Source organism: Haemaphysalis longicornis, unplaced genomic scaffold (genome assembly GCF_048455015.1).
Source record: "Haemaphysalis longicornis isolate Haplotype H1 unplaced genomic scaffold, Haemaphysalis longicornis Haplotype H1 scaffold_10, whole genome shotgun sequence".
Lineage (NCBI taxonomy): Eukaryota > Metazoa > Arthropoda > Arachnida > Ixodida > Ixodidae > Haemaphysalis > Haemaphysalis longicornis.
Window position 1 is genome coordinate 66,224,830 of NW_027526204.1, and position 22,902 is coordinate 66,247,731.

The 22,902-nt window shown below is 45.9% G+C and overlaps 1 protein-coding gene across 3 annotated transcripts in view; it reads right to left on the reverse strand.

The window, feature by feature from the left end:
- LOC144158652 (arylsulfatase B-like) overlaps positions 1-22,902 on the reverse strand; it is a 57,023-nt gene that overhangs the window by 27,804 nt on the left and 6,317 nt on the right. For all 3 annotated transcript variants that reach the window (XM_077689685.1, XM_077689686.1, XM_077689684.1), the window contains 4 exons: positions 21,131-21,290; positions 19,536-19,648; positions 15,943-16,056; positions 9,140-9,271 (listed from right to left, as the gene is read on the reverse strand). In XM_077689685.1, the coding sequence (XP_077545811.1) occupies positions 9,140-9,271; positions 15,943-16,056; positions 19,536-19,648; positions 21,131-21,290 (519 nt within the window). The remainder of the gene's footprint in view (positions 1-9,139; positions 9,272-15,942; positions 16,057-19,535; positions 19,649-21,130; positions 21,291-22,902) is intronic.

Genomic DNA, 22,902 nt, shown 5'->3' on the forward strand with positions numbered 1-22,902 from the left:
TCGGCAAAGCGGACGCATAAAGGACAAGCAAGACATGCTTTCTGAAGACGTGGTGTAATAATTGCAGTGCACATCCTTACAAGTATTTCTGGGTGTCTTTGAGAGCCCCATTGTTTCAATCTGCATGCTGTTGTTTTATTTTTTAGCACGCAATTTGTTTATTTTAACGCGAAACCTGTGTCCAATCAAGCCTAAATAGTTAAAATAAGATTTTAAAAACAGGGAACCAGTTGCCGCTACCTGTGCGAAAAAAAAAGAAACTGCGCCAGTGAACTCGTTGTATTACCGAGATGTGTTAAAAAATAAATGTAGAAAGAAAGAAAACGCGCGCCTTCCCTCTAGCCCGGCCCTACGGAAGAAGTTCGGGGAAGCATCGTCACCACTGAATGCATGTCGGGGCGCGACAGCACTCGCGGGACGGGGAGACCACAATACGAAGAATCGAGGGGGGTGAGGAGGGGTCGCGAAACAACTTCTCGTGATCGGCAGGTTCCCTTGTTACCCTTCCTTTGTTCCCTCCTGCTTTTCGTCTTTCGGTCAAAATTTGGCGGTGGCAGCGTGGCCGAGTGGCTCGTTCACATTTAACATCGGCGCTTTGCCTAGCTGAAGTTACGCGTAACTTATTGTAAAAACGTGCATCTTATGTCTCCGCGAAGTATCAGCAGCAACATTTGAAGCTTCGGAAGCTGTGGTAAAAGCAAGATCAGTGTTCCGGATTTCAAGCATCTCAAAGTGAGAACTCCTCTAGCCACGACTAACCGTGGTGCTTGGGATTATTGGCACACTGATGCGAGTGAATACGACGAATTTCGCAGGCAGTGTGATCTCGAATACGTGCGATGTGCTTCGACAATCGACTGAACTTGCAATGACCCCTGCGTGACTTCGGCAGGTATCGGGTGTGCATACTCTTCGAGATAGTGCAGCACCACAGAGACGTGCGCTTTTCGCCACAGGATACCCCTCCACGTTTTGCTGAGCGACTGCATTGTCAACGGATCAAGGTTCACCAAGGCAAGCATTCCAGCTAAATATTGACTTTCCATTTTAATTCTCTCACGTTCTCTCGCGTTTTGCTGTTTAAATAAATCAGGTCCAAGAAATATTTGTTTGCTTGTGTTTTAATGGTCCTAACTAGTATAAGGAACGAATTTTCGAACGGTTATTGTCCATGCTCGTTTAATAGGTTTTTTTTCTATCCGGGAGAATAAATTTGCTTTCATGAACGGATTGAGCGTCACTGACGGAACGCGATGATGGGGTGCGATTTGGCCCTGGTTTAGAAGCACGGCCAAATCAGCTTAAAAGTGCCCAAATGAGTCTAGCTAAATTTTGTAACGCTACTTAGGTGTCCCTGAAGGAGACTTCTGTATTTCTTCTTAACAGCTACGCGGGTTTGTAATTACACGGCTATTAAAGAAAAAAGGCCTAGCGCGAACATCGGCCACGCTATTCGCTGGAGACCCCGTTGTCTCCGCGTGTTCCAGCGTTACGTTCTGCGACTTCCGGATCCACGAGTTTTCGCGTGTGCAGTTTACGTGTGCACGAGTTTCCGCGACTGCACATGCATCAGGCATGGGCAATCTGCGTAACATCAAACTTTTGTATTGCATGCATGAATGTACCACTTTTTGCATTGCTTACATTGCCTTTTGGTACAGCTTTCTGAAATCAGTTATTCACTGAAAACAATTTTAAGCTTGTTCCAGAAAGGCAAGAATTCCCCCAAATGCTTATGTTTGTTGGTCATATTTTTATTGAAATTGTTATGCATATCCTGCATACTTCAGGTACTTAATAAAAAAACATAACGGGAAGTAAATTTCTTATGCAAAACAAGTTGAAATTCGAGACATGACAGGATTTACTACAGACTACAGAACAGGATTCACTACAGACTACAGGACAGGATTTACTACAGACTACAGGACAGGATTTACTACAGACTACAGGACAGGGTTTACTACAGACTACAGGACAGGATTTACTACAGACTACAGAATGTCCCATTCCCTCACAGGATCATTCTGTCGTATTTTTCTGTTGTGTTTTCGACTGGGTACTGTAAATAATTACCACATGTGTGCGCTCGTCCACGCATGTCCAACGAACGTGTGGAGCGATTAACTATATAGCAGACTATAGGAACTATATAACTAAAACAAAACCGAAACCACATGCGAGTCGAAATGCAACTGCGAAATAGACGCCGCTCGGGGCGCTTGAAGCAAGAACGTGTACGAATCAATACCGCACGAAAGCGTCAACTCGCCGGAGCGCGCGAGCAACGCCGAATGAGTCCCGGTAATGCGCGCAAACGCAGCGCGTGTGAGAAAACGCACAAAACAATGGAGAACGGAAAAAAATAAATAACGCAACCCGCAGTGTTTATTTTTTACTATATTCGAAGGGCATCAGTGCTATTGCAGTGTAAATTCATACTGGTACGGCGAATGCGCGTTGCAATAGCTTTGCGAATGCTATTAGTAAGGTAGCAAGGTTCTCATGGGAAAAGTACAGCTATGCCATTCGCATGTACTATTTGTTGGTTTTTTAATCCATTTGGCCAACCAAGCAGACCGCGTGTGTCGTGCTTTAGTGATCGAGGCTATCGTGTGGATACTGTTTCTTCATTGTTTGCTAATGTTTCAGTCGCATTTTGTCAGCCGCGGAAACAGCATGGTGCGTTAGGCAGGCCGAATTACGCACATTTCGTTTTTTGTTTAAATTTTATCACGCTAGAGCACTGCGCAAGCCACAATTCCTAGGCCCGGCCAGAACCCGACAAATTTTTAAATATAAGCCCGAGCCCCGCCCGTACCCGGCAAATTATAATAAAAGAAACCTGAGCCCGTCGGACTGTTTTGAAATATCAGCCCGCGTTCGAAAGACTATAAACATGAGTCCCAAAAAATTTGACCTTTTCAATCTGAAAACGTAACCATAGAGCGAGTATATTGGACTTAAAATTTTTAAACTTGGACCGAGTTTTGTAAATATATATCCCGACACAGAAAAAGAAATTTTGGAGAATATTGAGGAAATATATTTTTAACAGAGCTCCAGTGACTTCGCGCTTCGATTTTTTTTCATTTAACCTAATTCAATGAGCCAACTTTTTGGTATCAACAATCACGAATTGGCCGGGCATGACTGCGGGGTTCAGACACTGCACGCATGCGCCCGGGCCAGCACGGCACAAAAAAAAATTGTTGAAGGCCGAGCCCCGGTCGGTCCCGAGAAAACGCATCCCACCTTGCCCGGACCATTTCAGTGTACTAATAGACACAGTACACACGATATGCTTTTAACAACTTCACTCAAGGTAGCGAAGACGATCAACATTTAAAACTGTAATTCTCAGAAAAGCACCATATGGCGCATTTAATAACGGGATTATTTTAAAACTGTACAGTTCAGTGGTACGCTGGCCATTCATTAACATAAACAATTGCCATATTACGAATGCACAAGTTCATTAAAAGTGCTGCCCACGTCTTGCAGACGCAAGGTATTATGAAACAGTTAGGAATTCAACTAATAAAAGCAGGGTAAAACAAATCGCAAATATAACATGTTTGTAGCAATCACATAAATTTATTAGGGGTATAATCCCACAACACGCTATTGCACGAACCTTTCAAACCGCATGGGCCATGGCCCTTCGGAAATAAGAAACCGCTGCAAGCATATGTCCTCTCTAAATTACAAACAAAAAAAGAGAACCAAGAACATTTAAAGATCAGCGTAGTGCCAGCTAGGCTGCTCTTGCAATTACACACACAAAAATATCATGTGCAGCGGCTTAGGAAACATCAAAACCGAGCGTGTGCCACTCAACACCAGCATAGCGGAAAGGCGCGCCGCCTCAGGATCTCCTCGGGCGGGGCACACCAGCGCCACGCGCGGCGATTAACATGGTCGGCTTCAAGGGCGATATGGGGAGAAGGCGGCGCTTTTTCCACTATCGAAGTATTCTAGTTCACTATAGCAGGACGCTCGAGCGATAGCTTGTTATCGCTCCCAGAGGCGCAAACAAACCTGCACATACGAGAAACGGCGCAATCATGTGGTGAAAAAGTGCCATAAAAACCGTCGCCTGCGCCGCTTACGGGAGCGGCAATCTAATACTCGCCGCAGTGTTAAGCCTAACATCTGTATGCGCGCCTGTAGGCGGACCGGCTTGCTGCTCCCACCGCGCGTCTCCCAAACCACTGCTTCGCGCGTCGCGCGCCGTTTCTGTACTCGCGGAAGCGTCTCCATAGCGTGAACGGCCAATTTTTGGACGGCACACAAGATCAGTACGTAGCGGTTTTAGCTGAAATTGCCGCCGTCACGGAGTCCGTGGTGCTACGGAAGCTTTGCTTTAGAGAGAGGCTATTGCAAACGGGATATCGGTCCGACAGCCACATCCTCCGTGTGAGCGAATGGGCTGGGCGAGGACGTTTGCCTGTGGTGACGTCACGATCTCCCCCGAGTTCCTCCGCTGAAAGTCTCTGTAGTGTGAATACCGCTTAAAGCGGTCTGAATAACTGCGACAATGCTAAACTTTTTCTCCGACCTCGGAGCGACTTCGCCTTGACCACGCCGCACGCAGAACGTAAGCGTGCCGCTTGTCTTCGGTCGGTGGGAATCTTCAATTACTGTCGTGAAGTGAGCATGTTGCTGGGAACCCCCTTATCTGGCCTTTAAGTGGTCGTTTCCCCCTTTTTATAACTGGCGCGCCGTGCAAGAGCCCCGGCCATCGAGCGATTCGAGCGGGCCGACCGGCCCTACTCGGCAGTTGTAGGAGGAGCCTGCGCGTCGGCTGCAAAAAAAAAGGGTGACGTACCGCCGAGCTGACCAAATAGATGCGCGAATCTCGAACCTTGCACTGTTTCCCTAAGTGCTCTCGCGCCTGGTCGGTGGCGTCCCCGCTCCCACAGTGCCTCGGAGGGGTGATGAGGGGGTAAGCGCTCCAGGCCTTATTGCTAGCCCTTTTCAAAGAACGATAACTCGGCTAATACGCAACGCTTTCAAACAATTTTTGCTGCAGGACGTTTCTTGGATAGTACTCCAGTGATTGCGAACGTAAAATCGCAACCTTTGGGAACGTGTTTAGGGCCCCTTTAAATTTCCCACCAATACATCGGGAATGTCAACGGAAGTGGCATGAAGCGAAGCTCTGCGTGCATGCCGCCATCCTTCCAGACCAACCCATGCGAGCATAAACCGCCAACCAGTGATGGGCGCATATTACGGCGTGAAACAAAACGGCGAAAATGGCCACGGAAAGCCTATTAAGTTTAAATATATGGGTTCAAGCCCATATCGGTTCGCGCACCATATGACTGAATCACCGAGCACGTGTACTGCTTTTCCGGGCGGCTTCCCTAAGTTCGTTTAACGACTTTTGCGTAGTTCTATGAGGCCACAGTGAGCGCGCAATGTAAAATTTATCCCCTTCAACTTATTTCTACACATCAAGAATGCGTAGAGTTTCTCGTGAAAAAAACTGACGTTCGAGCTGCCCCATCTTTCCAACAAAGAAATGCTTGGATATGTGTGTTTGCTGCGCGGGCCTAACACAATTACGCGTTTCCCCTTCGTAGGGATGTACCTTCAAGGGAAAAAATGGCCGCGTATCTGCTTACTTCGCCTTAAAATGTCGTCGAAAGAGGATAGTTTTCCGTGGCCCCCGCCACGTAAATGCCTATCTTCACTTTCCCGCCAACTTCTCACACTCTCCCTCCCGTCTCGCACGCGTCTTTTACGATAAATAGGGTAGAGGTTTGTTGAAGGCAAATAAGTTTTCCCACTGCTGCTAATGCTGCTGCTTCTGCTGCTGCTGCTGCTGATGATGATGATGATTAGCATCCCTCCCTTTGTATCGTGACGTTGTTATCAACCGACTTGCCGGTGTTGTTCTACTTATTGGCCCGACCCTTAACCAACACAATGGGCTAGCCCCACTCACCCTGCGTATTTAGAGTCCCATCGCTTCACACGTTCCTGATCTTGCACACCTGTTTACGCCCCCCTCCTTCCTTCTCGTCTAAATTTTAATTCAATATATTGTTTCGGTGCAGCCTTCCCTGGCAAAGTGATGAAACCACTGCTGTGACGAGAAATCCCCCTGCACGCCATGATATCAATCATGGAGGACGAGAAAGACGACAATCGTTGTGGCGGCGGGCTGAAGCTAAAACGGTCATATGCTGTGTCTCCGATTTTCGCCTTTCGTAAATAGCGTAAATGCAGCTAATTTTAACTGCGTATATCCAGTCTCATGTTGGTTGGCTGCGGGGGTAGTGTCGGCGACAAATGGACGATACCCCATATATGGCGTTGAAGACAACGAGGAAAAGGTGGGTGGTCAGACAGCGAACTCGGCCATGACCACTTGTAAATAGTGTAAATAGATCGTTCGTTCTCTTTCATTGTCCGTGACATACCGCCGCGTAACCTTTTTGAGGAGGGTGCGGGGTTCAGTCCCATACCGACCCCGAGCTTCACCCGATCTCAGCTCAGGAAGCGGTCTCATCCTGGCTCTTCGAAAGTGTCGGGTCGCTCCATCCCCGGTGAGCCATGGACGTGACCACTCTCCAGTCCCATGTCCCCTACCCAATACCAGCCACGACCAGACGTCCAGCCGCCCAGATCTCCGGCGCTTCTCGGAAGGCTTTGGACGCTGCCTCTTGGGGTCGGCTTTGGTCTGTTCGCGGGCCGGTGCTCAACCCGACCATAACCATCGTCAGTGGTGGAAAGGACATCATTGTATATATCCTCATCGCATTGCTCATCTGCATCGCCACCCTCCCTTGCATTGTTCTCGACCGGGACTGTCGTCCTCCGCCGGGGGAGATGACACGGGCAATGTATGTGAACAATGCCCCATTTCTCCATAACCCGTCACCGAAGACGCCGAAGAGGAGGTGGCTGCTGGCCCGAACTCTTTCATGTCCGCTTGTACATAGATCATCTTTGTAAATAAACTATACCACCGTCCAGTGCTCGTCTAATCTTTGCCTTGTCCCCACATAACAATAATACTCTTCCTGCGTCCCACTCTCTTCCCTAATTTTCTTCCACCACCACTCCAGCCGCCTGTTCCTCACCTCTATGGCCCTGAAGTTGAGTATCCCTCTTGCCATACAAATCCTAAAGCCTCCGTCAGCGTCGTTTCCCCATCATCCCGCCACGGTCGTATCTCGCATTCGACTGGTCATGCGCCTTCCATAAGAACATTTCGCTCCTCACGACGTCCATGCTCTGGCATGAGATCTCTTTGTATTTGGGGTAAATTTTTGTTTTCAACGCGTATTTTCATATTTGCTACCGTAAATATCAAGCGCAGACAAATTTTCAGTAAAAGGCTGATTATGACTGGTTCTGTGTCCACGTTTTAACTCAAGTATGCGTAATGTTTTTTTTTGTTCCACAACATTTCCAAGTAGGAAAAATGTGACTAGATTTAATGGTTTGGGAAAATTTCGCCCACATAATCTTCTATTTTCATAGTTCTTCTAACTGTCGGCCAGATGGCTGAATAGAGGTGGACACAGATAGACAAACGCACACAATGACATGTACGGACAGGCAGACACACCGACATTTCGGGTGAAAGTAGCCCAACAAGGACAATGGTCTTTAACGCATCGTAGCTTCTACTATGCGGTAATGTCCACTACAAAATGTCCGCAAAATTTCAAACCCTTCAGCATTTCGGTGTAGATTCATCCTGAGAACCTGTGTGTCCCTGTATAACGATTGATGAGCATCGCGTTTGCTCCCTTAATTAACAAAAGCAATAAAAGGACCTAGACCCTTCACGTTTTCCTTTAAGACGCCCTCTGCCACCCCCAAACGGCGTCTTCCAAGCAATATTCGTGTATGACATTGAGGTCGCTTTCAACACAGCGCCTTGCATTCCGCTCTTTGGAGAAATACAGGAATACCGTATTTCCGCAATTCTAATGCGCCACTGATTGTAATGCGCAGGTAAGCCTACCTATAAAATTTCTGAAAAAGAAATTGAAGGCGATTCTACTAGAAAGATATAAATTACATAAAACGAGGTACCTGGCAGTAGCCAGTTTAATAGATAGACGCAATTGGTTCTCCAAAATATGTTAACGTCAAGTTGATAGACTGTCTGGGATTGTATTGAGTTGGATTCTGGGAGGAGTTAGCGTCAATTTTGACGCTGCTGGCTGCATTGTAGTGGACTTTGGTTTTAAGCCCGATTATAAATTAAATCATGAGTCTCCTTTTAGCAAAATAAATCATACAAAATGTCCTACCACTTACATATTTAAAATAAGACTTTACATTATCTATCTGCTCCCCAGTACTCCCCAATAATGAAAAGTAACCTACCTTTAAATTCACTCAAAGGAAAACTATACATACAGTGCATACTGTCGGTGATGACACACCGAGCGGAAACTTGGCGCATTACCAAACAACTGGAAATCAAACTTCGATCGGCTCAACGGGACCTGAACCGAATAATGACAGGAGTAATGATAGCGACAGAAAACGAGCTTCCTGGATCCCAGTAAAAATCGAGCGGATGATATTCTAGTTGAAGTAGAGAAAACAAAATGTGGTTTTGGGTTGGCTGTGCAGTGAGACGGACCGAGAACCGGTGGAAAATTAGGGTAACAAAGTGGATGCGAAGAGATGGGTCTGTGAGAAGGGGAAGGCCAATAAAACGATGGAGGGAAGAAATATGAAAATTCGGGAGCCGACAGTGGACTCGAGCGGCGCACGACAGGGGTTGTTGGAAGCCAATGGCGCCCTCAGTAGACTTCACCCTGCACTGAACCTGCGAAGGCTGTTGTCGCGGTTTGTGGTCGGTGAGGATGATAATGACAATTTCTTACGATTTTTAACTCATGCAAGGTAGTACGTTTCCTGCAGGAATTATATAAAAATCACCCCTCTGCTGCTCTCTCTTATTCGGCTTCAGGACTTTCAACAGTGAGACCTCATAGGTGCTTCGATTATCAGCACCGCACTCACCCCAGGTAGTACGCGGGCATATAACGAACACATCGTCGCTGGTAGTGTACATGTACAAACGAACATCGGATAATGTCTTGAACAATCCGCGGTGAGCTTGTGACGGGCAACTAAAAGAGATTCGGTCACTCACCTTGGACTTGTCCAGAGTCTTGATTAGGCGCACTGCTTGTTCTGCGAAAAGGTCGGTGCTGTAGTGGCCATATGCGTCCACGGCTGGGGCAGTGCCATTCCAAAAATCAAGGCCCGTGATGCTTGCGTTTTCCTGAAGAGTGTGCAGGTGTCGTAAAAAAACTTCGTCGGGTGGGGCGAGCGAAACAACGTAGAAAAAACTGCTATTCAGCACGAATATTGCGTAGCAGCATACACTACATTTTAATGGCTGCAATGGCAACCACGAAAAGGAGAGGTAACCGGCTGATGTGGATGAATGGGCTTTTCGGAAATGTGATGAGATGTTATGCAGGCGCTCGCACTAAGCGACTGCGATGTCTTAACAAACGGGGCCTAGTAGTTGAGAGTGCGAAAAAACTCGTCCGGTGAGGAAACAATACCGCGGGCACAAACTGGCAGTCGCAAAAAAATAAAAACAACAGGTAAAAACAAATGACGTTTTGTGTCCCACGAAGGTTCCTCCTTTGCACATGAAACAAAAAGCGGCTAGGTCGTTTTTCTATATGCGTGGGTCGCTGCAAAGCGTGTGCGTATACGCTGAAGAGCGGGCGGGGTTTAACAGACGTTGTCGGATTCTCGGAGCAGGGCCGTTTATAATACTTTTGTCGGTGGCAACAATTGTGGCCGAGTCCCAAGTGCCGACGTAACTTTTGTCATTGTGATCTTCTCCTAGGCCGATTAGCTGGGTGCGGCCGTTAGAAACATCGTTTTTGTGCTTGTTTGGTAGTCTCCTGAAGTTCCAAGCGTCCCCTATATAGCCTGCGTGGCAAATATGGCAAAAACGTTTAAGTACGGGCCCCGCAACGTAATTTGTTTTATCTGTTGTATTTGCTTTTTGCGTATGTCAGTTTGTTCCCGCATAGGGGGCGTAGTGTTCAGCGGGGTTTGTGTCAGGCTAGTTCCCCAAAAAAGTCATTTTTCTATCTTAGCCTATGCATGACAAGTCACACTGAAAGGATAACAAAAAATAGTTCTGATAAAGAAACTGAGTTTGAATTAAACTGGCGTAATAAATATACCCTGCCTGCCGCGGTGCATGCAGGGTATCCACAATGCATGAAGGGTATCCACATACGGAAGTGGTATGCAGATGTGTAGCGAGTTGCAGAACATTAATTAGTGGGCGGAAGACAAGCGTTATGGTTGGAAATAAAGGATTATGCTTCTGTGTACGCCCTTTTATTGGGTCTCGCTACGCATAGTGCGGAGTTTGTAAGGTAGTTACGTGCACGCAATGCTGATCATTATTACTGAAGTTCTTGTGGCGGAAGGCCGATAAAAAGAAATAGGCAAATGACAATGTGGAAATCTTCAGATTGGATGATAAAATATCCTCTGCAATTGAATGCTTTAGCTAAAAATTATTCCATTGAGTACAATGTATGTGGCCATAATATTAACGACTTGTCTAGGCAACCTGCATAAAGCCCTGCCGGGCTTGTTTTGCCTGTGTGGTTCCATTTACGGGAGCAACGCTCTAGAATACTTTCCAGTACGAAAAACGTTTTATTTAGGAGAAGGTTTTGTTTATTGTTTGCTTATCGAATTAAAACATTTTACTAGAATAAAAAAAATAACCTAACACTGAATAGAAATAACCAAACTAATTAGCTGCACAGTAGAACCTTGACATAGTGAACCTGCCTATAGGGAAGGAAAGATGATAGTGAAAGAAAACCGCGGTTCTAAGTCTACATCCATAGACACCGGTACGTTGTCACGAAACCAAAGATCACAGAATTGGCTTGAAGAAAAACAATTTCATTGCAGCGAACTTGTGCTCCCCTAACAATTAAAAACATGCACAAGCTGCGAAGCAGCAGCCAACACAATGAAGTGCGCAGGTGAGTGTCGGGCATATAATGCCGCGGCATCTGCTCTGCGGTCAATTATCTTTCGACGCGAGAGCTTTTAGAACAGTCGAATTGCATCAAGATTAGTATTGGTCGTAGAAGATTATTCTAGGCTGGTGACGTTCGTTCGCGACACTCTCTCTATCAAAGGAGCTAATCGGTGCGGCATAAGAAAGAAAGAATAGAACATGCACTTCATTCGGGACACAGACACCACAGCCCGAAGCAGCCGGGCGGTAAAAGCAAAAAACACACATAAACAAATCCAATGCATGGTTCGAGGCAATATTTTTTCTCTGTTGTATTGAGTGTGGTTGTAGTGAAGAAACGGATATGACAAAAATAAAACGCCAATAATTCACTATGTGCAGGTAACAAAATTCAGAATAGGTGTCCCCGTTAAGTGAGTGGAAGGGGTTGGAAGATATGGAGCTTTGTCTGGAAACCAGCTGCAGCCATTTTCCAGTTCCCGTGCGAGGAACGCCTCCCTGTTCCCGCCCGAAAGCCGAACTGTATTCAGTTTTTGTACCTCTGCACTGCTCCCGCCGTTCAAAACGCTGCACCTTTCGCGGTGAAGACCAGTGAATGTTGGACCGTGCCAGCTGTGTTTGCCAGCATGCCCAAGCGAAAAGTTATAACGCATCACGAGAAGCAAAAGCTGCTTCAGGAAGTAGACGCACGCGTCATGAAATGAAAACAGATGGCAATGATGTTAGGAATTTCGGAAGCAGCTGTCTCTGGGATTGTGAAAAAAAGATAAAGAGTATAATATGGCATTGCTGAACACACTAGCTCCAAGCGACAGAAACTGGATCGTGCGCGTGTGAACGTGCAAAGGCAGCCCTCTTGAAGTGCTTACACCAAGGGCGCATCGAACATACCAGTGTGCGGCCCAATCATCAAAGAGCAAGCTGTCAAGCTTGGTTTAAAACATGGTCACTACAGTTTTGAAGCTTCGAATGGTTGGTTCGAACGCTTTAAGCAGCGGAACCAACTCTCATTTGATGTCGAATCCGGAGAAAAAAAACGGTAGCGATGAGACTGTTTCCGAATAGAAAGAGGAGCTGCGGCGTACCAACCCAGAAGGGTATGCTAGAAAAGACGTCTTTCCCTGCGACGAGACAGCCATATTTCCCAAGCAGATGCTGAATAAGACTTACAACCCATGTGGGAAAAATTGCAGTCTTGGGAAAGTCAGCAGGGACAGGGTAACATTTCTCCTGTGTTGCACTGCCGATGGTAGCGACAAGCTACCGGCTGTTCGGTCTGGGCAAATCAAGAAATTATCGCTGCTTCAAAAACGTCAAGCCACTTCCGTGTGATTACAAGATCACTCCAAAGGAGTGGATGGCGTGAGACGTATTCGTATTGTTTCTTTGTGCTTGGGACTGAACGCTCTGATAGGCGTGTTCTCCTGTTTTGGAGAGCTGCTCAGCGCACCCTACTGACTTCTCGCTCACTTTGCTAAACATCATATTGCAGTTCTTAAAAACTGCAACCATTGATCAAGGGTTCCTTCGCTCGCTGAGGGTTTACTACGTTCAAAAAATACTGCACTAATTATTTCTATTGCACCATGCGGACTCTACAAAACTCGCAGATATCGACCTGCTGAAAGCTACCGACAACATGGCTGCCTCCTGCGAAGCTGTGTCACCGAAAACAATGGCTGCGTATTTGCAGAAGCCTGGAGTATTCTGAGCCGGGAATTCCGTAGCGTCCTTTGAGGAAAGGGCTGCAAGTGAAAGGGATGCGCAAGAACTGCCGTCGTTGTGCGACAAGCTAAACATAGACGACCGTTGAAGCTTCAAACCGTTCGTGCAATGTGGCGGTGAGGCGTGAACCTTTAGTGTCTTGAGAGACAATGAAATATGTGGACCATTCCCATGTGAGATTGCCCAGCTAAGTAACATTGCTATCCACTTATCCGATGATTAGGAAGGTATGGTGCCTCCAAGCAGGGATAAGGTCATATCGGTGCTTGACATCAGCGGAACAGCACTGCACACTAGGGAGACGCAATTGGTAACAGCCTAGCCTTCGCCCGCAATGAGGCTCTGCTAACAGCTTCTAATCGAAAATCTGTGCCAAAAACGAATCCGCAGCACTTCCGTCCACTGCACTCCTACTCCCACTCTAACAAAAAAAAAATTGTTCTAAGTAGCACATAAAGTGAAAACCGGTAGTTTTAATCTATAAGGCTCTTCAAATGGAGCAGGCATGGCGAACGAGCCCATATTCATATAGTGAAGACACGGATATAGTGAAATCTTTTTATGGTCAGAGCCACCTCCCTATATTAAGGTTCTGCTGTAATTTAGAATTCGCAGAGTTAGAATACACGGCATTCACCAAAACAACGTAACACAAAAACTAACGGCTGGCAACTAAAAACCCCTATCGCGAAATGCCGTTCGTAGCTTTGGTCGCACCCATAGAGTTTCTTACAATATACACTAGAGAGGAATCTGGCGCTAGCGTCTAGGCGCGTAACATCAATGCCGTCTGTGTCCGTATGGACCGCCATTAGATCATGCCCTCGCCTAAATTTCATCATTGGCTTAGATTGAAACGTTTTAGTTACCGCAAATTAAAACAAAGTTCCACAGAAACGCGAAAAATAGTGTGCAATTATGCAAGTGAAAAATACAACAGGCAGTTTTACTACTAAAAAAAGGAGGAAAGCGTATTTTTGCCGGTAAGTTTGTTCCTGCTATTTTGCAGGCCAAAGTGGTGCTTACAAAGAATGCGAATATTGGGGATGAAACTTACTATTGACTGTTATTTTAATAACTTTACCATTATTTCAAATAATAAGTTGTTTGAAGAGTTTGGAAAGGGCTTGCAGCGTGACTATGAAAACGTCACCTTTGTGGTGAACCGGTGCGCCGACTGTCAGCAGCAGTTTAACAAGAATTAAGAAAGCATGGCGTTAAACAGTCGTAGACGATGACAAGCTAGGACGGATTCAGGCGCCCGTATCTGTCGTATCTCGTCTTCGTCGAAGTACCTTTCGTTTATTTTTTCATCAGCTACAAATTTTGCGGTGGCATATTACCCGCTTAGTCATACATCCTTCGACTGCGGCATGACCAACGTCAGCTGCGATCACGCACTGCCTACTGTTTCACCGAACACGGCTACCACAGAACAGGAAGGTTTTCGGCTTCCTCGTAGCTCGTAGACATAGTAAAGAAAGCAAATCCACCAAACCGCTTAAGAATCCAATTGTTATGCCAAGCCCAAGCCAAAAAGGGGAGTCTTGCCATAAACTCCCACGACGACATGGATTACCTCTGCATGGATGGTGCAGTTTCCTCTCTAGTGTACTTACTAAGAATCTCCATAGGTGGCACCCGACTCGCCACTGATGCGCTTTAAGATAAGACGTAGCGACGGCGATGAATACACATGCGCTTCATTTCTCGTCAAAAATTTACCTGACAAATTCTATGAGTTTGTGACCTCGCAGCAGGTGGTGCGACGTGGCCTTGTTATTGCTTTTTCAAGCACGGGCAGGGTGTCTGAGAACACGGGCATACACGGCTAACTAAAGACAACAGGACGAATGTTGTGTATGCTGTGGCACTAAGTGGGAAACCGTAGAGCATATTGTCATAGACTGCACAGGGATCCGACCGTGACGGGGTGATGGGGAAGCGACGTTGAAGGAGGCTTTCGGATTCGGTGTAAGGGGGAGCCACGACTTCAGGGCAATAGAGGTGACGAAGAGGCGGCTGGAGTGGTGGTGGAACAAAAGTAGGGAAGAGAGTGGGAGTAGGATGAGTAATATACCGAATTAGAATTAGAATATACCGAAATATAATCAGAAGGGGGAGAGGGGAGGTAAACAGGGGTGTAAGGGCAGGAAGAGGGGGGAAGCGATGGGAGTTTAAAACAGGGAGGGTGGAGGAGGGCGGATAACCCATTAGGTTAGTGAGGGGTAGGGCAAATAAGGAGAATAACACAGGCAAGCCGGTTGGTAACAACCGACGTCCCGGTGCAAAGGGAGGACCTCTAATCATCATCATCACCATTATCATCATCATCATCATCGTCATCATCATATTTTTTGAATACAGGTTGTCTAGGGAGTGCAGGATGTGAGTAAAAAGGCAACATTATTGCACTCCAGACTCACAATTCGCGCGTTTGTGGATTCCCGAGTTATTTCGAGATTGTCAGGGAAAGAGTGAAAAAGTACCAGCAGATACTTTGTGCCAGTTCATCATGACTGCTGCGATAGTAGACATAGCAGGTTAGTTAATTTTGGTCCATTCATTTCTAACGAGTTTTATGTATGGCCTGAATGTAAGGCTCATCAGTGCGTTGCACACACTACCGCATTAATATTCGGAAACGTTTCGGAACGTGGCTCTCTGGGCGGACAGTGGATCTGTGTGAATTGACAATCGCTATTGAACTGCCCGTATGTTGGAAATAGCAGAGCTATTTAGATCCCAAAGCACACGCTTTGTCGAGACCCCGACGCCAGTTCGAATTAACTGGAAGTTCGAATAATGCCAGCGCAAAATAACAGGGTTTGGTTACACAAACGTTCGCTTTTCTCTAGAATGCTACACGATGACACTTTTATTAACGACATTTTCCTAAATGCACGCAGCGATCCGAGCTGTCAACAACAAAAAAGCGGGTTCCTCTATACACCGACGAAACCCATGTGATAATCACCACGGATCTTCATATGCTGGTTTTTCACGCTAGGCTACTCTAGAAATGGGCATACCCTGGCTGGCTCGGCCAGTATCCTTCCTAATGTTCACCGCTGTGTGCAAGAGTGGGTAGCCGACGCTTTCATGATGAAAATTTTGAGCTTCACATATAGTAAGGTTGAGATATACTTTCATGCATACACGCAGTATCAGAGATAAAAATGGCGTGTACCTACGTCGGATAAAAGTTGGTGGTCGTAGTAGTCGACATGTCCGTAGTGCAATCCGTAGAAAGAATCAAATCCTCTTCGGGTGGGAGTGAACTCCTCACGGTAACAACCTAGGTGCCACTGCAGATATTACGCCATAAAAAACATTAACACTCAGCTTTTTTGAAGGTATAATAATGAAGTGCAGAAAGAGAAACGTGTGGGCGAGTTGGTTCGTAGCCACACAGAAAACAAGCGCAGTAATAGGCAGAAAACGGGGCGAGGCTAGCTTGTGCGGTCTTCGACTCGTTCCTTGTTTATCCCTGGACTTGTTTTCCGTGTGGGTATAATTATTGAAGTCAGAAATACTAGCTCCCTCTTACAATTATCGCGACGAGAGGGAACATAAAAAAGTTGTGCACCCTTAGCGCTTCCTATGTGTTGTCAATGCTAAAGCATGAATGTCCATTTGAACTTCCTTGAAGCCTGCGAGGCCGCTGCTCTTGAAGAAGGGAGTGAGTGCCGCAGAAGTACTGCGGCTGGAGTTTGTGAGGAGGTGACCGCGAAGAGCAGATAAGGGTGCAGAGGAGAGTGCTGTGGAGCGAGGAGGGAGGAATGCGGGGATGGTCGTAACGCGGAAGGCCAAAGGGGACGCGCCTAAGAAATAAAACTTAAAGGAAAATCTCTGCAACTTCCCTTGCCCGTCCCTTACTGCAAAAGCCACCACGAAATACTGAAGACTCCACGCTAAGAAGACGGGGAACACCAGCTGGGCATCCCATGCACACCGCTAGTGGGGCGCACACCGCAACAAGAGCGGAGGGCGAGCTACAGAATCACAACCATAAGTGATTTTTATTTTCCTATAAGGAAAAATTGACCTCAGATAAAAAGCTGCACATTGAGCAGCTTACCGCGGCCGTACGTCATACACACAATGTGGCAGCGGCAAAACAGCAACACGTATTGTTCAGTCATGCATAAACCAGGAAGGAAAGAGAGAAAACAAGGAAATTTATTGCTCACTTACGGTGTGACCACGAAAGAAGGAAAGAAAGAAAAATATTACATACGCAGACCTATACATACAAAATTGGTACGCTAATATATTGTAAACACGGACACTAGCATAAATCTCTAGAACAAGAGCACTCACGTATAAACTGATAGAAACGCAACTATACGCGTATGGCATGTATGCACATTGTGCATGTATGCCCACAGGATAAATGACAGTTTTTCAAAGGGCCGAAAAGAACAAAGAATAAAATAAATGGGGTAAGCACAAAAAAGAGTCACGAGAACTAAACGTTCACATAACGCTGTGAACAATGAAGAAATTCGAGACACTAGGTACATAGATACATAGATTATGACTGAAGACAACACCTTCACTTCCAATTAGACCAGTAAACGCAAAATATTGTACTTAAGCGCATGTAAACACACCCATTGTTCTACGGTTAGGGAATCCTGCTTGAAAAGTTTTCAATAAAATCAAGTGCATTAGCTGCAGGGCATTAAACAAAGTTGGATAAGTGTTCAGTGTGTAGGGTATTATATATTTTAGAATTTGTTGAGCGTAGTTTGTGCGAGCTTTTGGAAGGAGCCACTTTTCTGATTGTCGACTATTGGCAGCCGGTATGCGTCCTTTTAACGCTGACATTTTGACGAGGCAAATAGTAAGGAGCAACGTTTAGCTGCGCATAATACAACAATAAATGGTAGCTTCATGCGAACCGGCGAAGATTTCAAACGAATATAAGCAGTTTAGTGTATGCGCAGTGCTCTTAGCCCGCGAACAGGCGAGTGGTTTCCTTTTATGGGCGTGACATTCTATTCATATTGGTCAGGGGTTTGGTACCTCAAACAAGACCACAATACGCTATCTGGCATTGCATAATTGAATCATGTATCCGCTTTTTCATATTACTGAGAGGATGCCATGGCGACTAGAAATGCACCTACAGCTTTTGATGTCCTCCGGTCCCCGTATTTGGTGTGCTGAATCCTCCGAAATTGTTAAAAAAATGTTAGGAGAAATGCGCTAATTGGCGTGCCCTGGACGCTTGCATCTCAGCCGTTTCGAGTAAGTGAAACATAACATTTTTTTACACACACAATTACGTCATAAGGTGACTGGGTGGAGCTGGTGGTAACTTCTCTAAAACGTTGTTCAATGCCTTATCTCTCTACTGGATCTGTAATGGTTGATAAAATTTCTAGGTCGATGTCGAGGTGCTGAAACCCCAAAATTTTTATGGTATACGTAACGATAGTTTTTTGGCTCTTTAAACTGGCGGATTTCGTGGAATCTGTTCCTCTGAACTGAAATGAATTACTTTTATTTTTTTAATGCTTTAGTCAATTGTAGCCTACTTGGGTGTCTGCAACTAGGAGTAGTAAATGTCACATTATCACAAGATGCAATTTGGTTGCTTAGTACGCCAATGGGGGACGGCGAAAGTATTTTAGAAACGTAGTTTAGCGACATTGTAGCGTCTTGCTGCAGCTATGTTGTAGTTATTTTAACTGCCATATAATTGAATTTGCTCTGGCGAATGCTTGGTCTTGCCTATTTCGTTCACCGTCGCTTTGTAACCATTGAGATTAACTCTCCAGCTTTTGTTTTTTATCCTGATTACATTACATGTCTGGACCAGCCTTATTTTGTCGCTTAGTTTGGAGTCGTAAATTCTACAGCTACTCGACATACGGGCTAAACTACAGCTGGTAATTTCGGGTACCAGCCTTCGTTCGGCACTGGACAGAAACAGCTTACTGTGTGATGGTGACCCAGAATGCTGTTATTTCGGCGACACAACTTTTATTACGATTATTATTCAATAAGTATTGCGGTACCGTACCTGGGACAACCAACGCGAAATGCAGTTAACCAGGTTTGAGCACTAGCACACGCATGCTAACAACGTAATCATGATCCATTGTAATTTCGGAAGGTGGATGACAAGCTAACTTTTTTAGCACACGAAATGGAGGTGCAACATAATTTAGGGGAAATGTGTGCGGAAATTTCATTTCTGTGGAGCGTGGACGGCGATCATCGCTAATACTAAGTTTTGCGTATATTTATGAACCAGGTACACGCATAGAATGAGAGCCAATAATTTTGCGGTGGTTGAAAGTGGTTAAACAGAGTTTATTGGGCAGTATCTCAGTTTTCGCGCTGAGCGGACGTGGTGAACACACACACAATTGCATCCCACGGCAAAACACAAACGATGCCTCGTTCAGGCGGCGATCTAGGCTGTCAGTCCCAGTGAAATTGGGTGCAACGGGTGCTTTCTTGTATAATTTTTCGACAGAAGGTACCCTTCTATTTTCTTTCCCGCCACCCTTATATTAGAAGAAACGAGCGATAAGATGGTTTCCCTCCACAACACGAGGCGTTGGGTTGGCCATGACTGGGCTTGAAGGTCCGATGATTGCTCTGAGGGAAAGCATTATTTTGTCTCGGTTTGTACCTGTAGTTACAAGCTTCGCCTAATAATAAACAGCCGGGTGGATGGCACAGCATCCCGGCAATGTCCTTCATCTGTGTAGAGCCCGCTGCCGCCAACTTTCATGCATAACACGGCAGCCATCGGGAGCATGCCCACCTTTCCGATGAGGTGCGTCTCGTAGCCGAGTCGCTTGAGGTGCTGTGGGAGCAGGGTGTAGTTTAGGTCAAGCCCGTATGGCTGGCCAGGCTGTATTGGCCTGTGCTGAAGCCCTGCGTAGGAATACACGCGCAGTAGAACAGATTCATTACCTGATGTTTACTGCGCAGTTGATACTGCCATAAAAAATGAAGGAACACTAACAAAAGCGTCCTATTGCAAGGCAAAGTACTATTCCGCAGCGACATTGGCACCCGATGCTTTTTAAGAAGCTTGTTCAATTTTCTTTCGTGAGAGTTTTAAAGAATATACCGTGCGCAAGGAAGTGGTTTTGTTTCCTGAAAAAGAAATGCAGCACTTTTTCCGTCCAAGACGGCTCTATATTCTACGCTTTTTTGATTGAGTAGTTGTACACAGTGAATATCTGAAGACACTTGCGGATAATTATTTAGTAACCACCCCCAAGCATATATATTAGTGGGAGTCGCACATACGTCCCACAAAGGGGAGTATTCGCGTTTTAAAAGATGATTGCAAGATTGTACACAATTTTAGCGATAAAACAACTTCGCAAAGTTGCAGCGTTTGCGTTTTTATAACAGCAGAATGTTAAGAGTAGGTAAAAAAAGAGTTGGGTAATTGTATCTTCTCGTTCTCTTCCACTTTCTACCTCCATGCTCTTGCATGGTTGTGAGCATTTTTATGTTCACCGTTTCTCAAAACGTTCTATGCCAGGGCAAAAGCTCGCGGATTAAGAAAGTAAAGGGAAGGTAGTCATTCAAGTTATATAGGGAATTTCATTACGAGGTTCTCCCGACAGCGTTATAACAGCATACACTGTTCTTTCGCCAGGTTTCTGGCGCAGTTCCACACCATCACTCGAGAGATCAGCTTTTATTTTCAATTGGCTGTGGCGAAAAACCCTTTGTTAGGGCTCACAACTTTTCAAAACGACTCTAACTCGTATTGTCAAGCGCGTATACAAGTGCAAATGATAGCCGACTTGTCTTTTAAAACGGCTGTACCATCTTGTTCCCATCGTGTTCTCACAGAATAAAGAATGACGATGTCTGTTTCACAACGGACATAGGACAACACCAGCCGGAGCCACTTCATGCCCTTCACCTCAGCTTCAGTGTGTATTGAAATGAATGGCAGTGAAGGGTGAAGCAAGCCCCTGCTACCATCACAAGAAAACTCGTAATGACATTTTTTTCTTGTCGAGCTTTGATTGAGGTGATGGAGAGCTAGGCTGCGCAGCTTATTCTCAGGCATTCTGACATTTGTAGTTTTAATTCGGCGGCGACCCACCACTGGCCAGCTTGTTTGTGAGTTAATCGCACAGCCCTAAACGCACTTCCCCTAATAAAGAAGAGAAATCTGTTTAGTAAATTTTAGACGCACACTAAGGCCTAAAGCACAGATTTACACATATCGGAGGCAGTTACTCGAATATTGCGCTCCACAACTGTTTGTGCGCCCAGCTTACATTCAACGCTTTTACCACGTAGTACTACCTTTAATAATTGCTTTAAAGTTCCTGCACTGCTATTTTTTCTGCAGACAACCTCAACCTGCGGAATGGAGTCATATACCGTATCGTGTCGAGTAGAAGCCCGTCATAAGAGCTCCCCGCGATGCTGTGCAGGTCGGGTGCGTGTAGTAGTTGTTGAGAATTATTCCGTCCGCTGCGAGGGCATCCAGATTGGGCGTCGGAATCTGGGACGACCCATGGAAGCTCACGTCGGCCCAGCCCTGCGTTTAACACGAAAGATGCGCTGACCTACCTGCGGATTTTTTGATGGCCGTTATGATTGCGCTCACTGCGCTAACTATCGTGCGATCATCACGGTGCCGCCACGGCTAAGGGACTCCGGAGTTTAGGCCGAGCCTCTGAGCTGAATTGAAGGCTACAGCGGTATAAAAATAACGGACAGGTTGAAGATGGCTGTTAACTGATGAAACTTAGACGGTTCCGTTAAGCTTATCCGAACGAAAAAACCCCAATTCGATTATGAACACCGTTGACAGTCACGCCCAACGACAAATCAAGGCAATTTCTTCATGTGAACCAGCGAGCAACACATTCTGAGAGAAGGTCAGGTCTTTATATATATACATATACATATATATGTGTGAACACCGCGGCGTTCTTGGTTTGGGGATCATTCTGATAGAAAACCCCAGACATCCTGCCCAAAACCGCATCAACTACTAAGTGTTCCCTAAATGTTTAAATTTCATGTAGCTTTTTATCATGCTTGTAAAGCTGCTCGAACACCATGTTGTTTCGTCATCACTATGCTTAATTTTTTTTGTATACTGTAGTTTGTGCGAGGCACCGCACTCCTTCTACAGCTCCTAAAGTGGCTGCAGTGTGTAAACATATGCAAATAATAACATAAAAATTATTATCCCCCCAACCACTGCCGGGATGCTATAGCATAGCCATCCATAGAGAGATAGCGTGGTTGTCTCTCTCAAGATGGCTTTGTTCTCCAGGTTGATACAGTGCGCCTATATATCCGTCCACCTTGCGCTGAACCCTGACAGCTCTCAAAGCCTGATAAGGGATGATACGCAACCAATAACAATGGCCTTTAAATGAGCATACATGTACGCGGCAAAACGCAGGTGACTGGCTAGCAACATTCTATATCACAGCCGAACGCCCGTCTCATGTTGGATACCAGTCACATTGTCTCCACTGATAAGTGCATCAATAAGCTGGTAATTGCAAAGTGCGCTGCGCTTCGCCCATTTTCACCGTTCGATGCGCCGTGTGGCGGCTCAGAGACGCTTCACGAACACCGGCTGACCAATAAAATATATATTTGCGCGAGGGTCCACGTGAGGGTTTTTGCTCGAGGATGCCAGCCGTTCCTCCTCTCCGTACACAATGTTGCAAGCTGTCTGCGGACATCCGAACCTACAGGATCGAACTGGTAACAAAAACATTGTGCCGCAGATCTATTTACCTATCGAAAATTATTCGCCGTCAATAAATGCTTGCACACATTACGAGCGTATCCACATTAACAACGGGCATATGGAAAGACAATATATTTTAAACGCGCGGATATCTTGTGTGACGTAAACATCCTTAAGTGAATCACACCAGTACCACTTCTTCGCCATCTTCCTCCATACAAAGTGTGGTATTACTGAAGTGCACTGTCGACCTATTCACTCATATTCTAGTACTTGCATGTAAACCTTGGCTTTGGAACTGCGGGTGCTTCCGCCTTCACGTTGTTTTGCCGACCTCATACTTCCCGGCAGGATCTCATTTTAAGCACTAAGAGGCGGCGCAGTCCCACGAAAATTGTGAAATTCCTGACACGGGTGTTTGTTGGTTTGTTCAAAA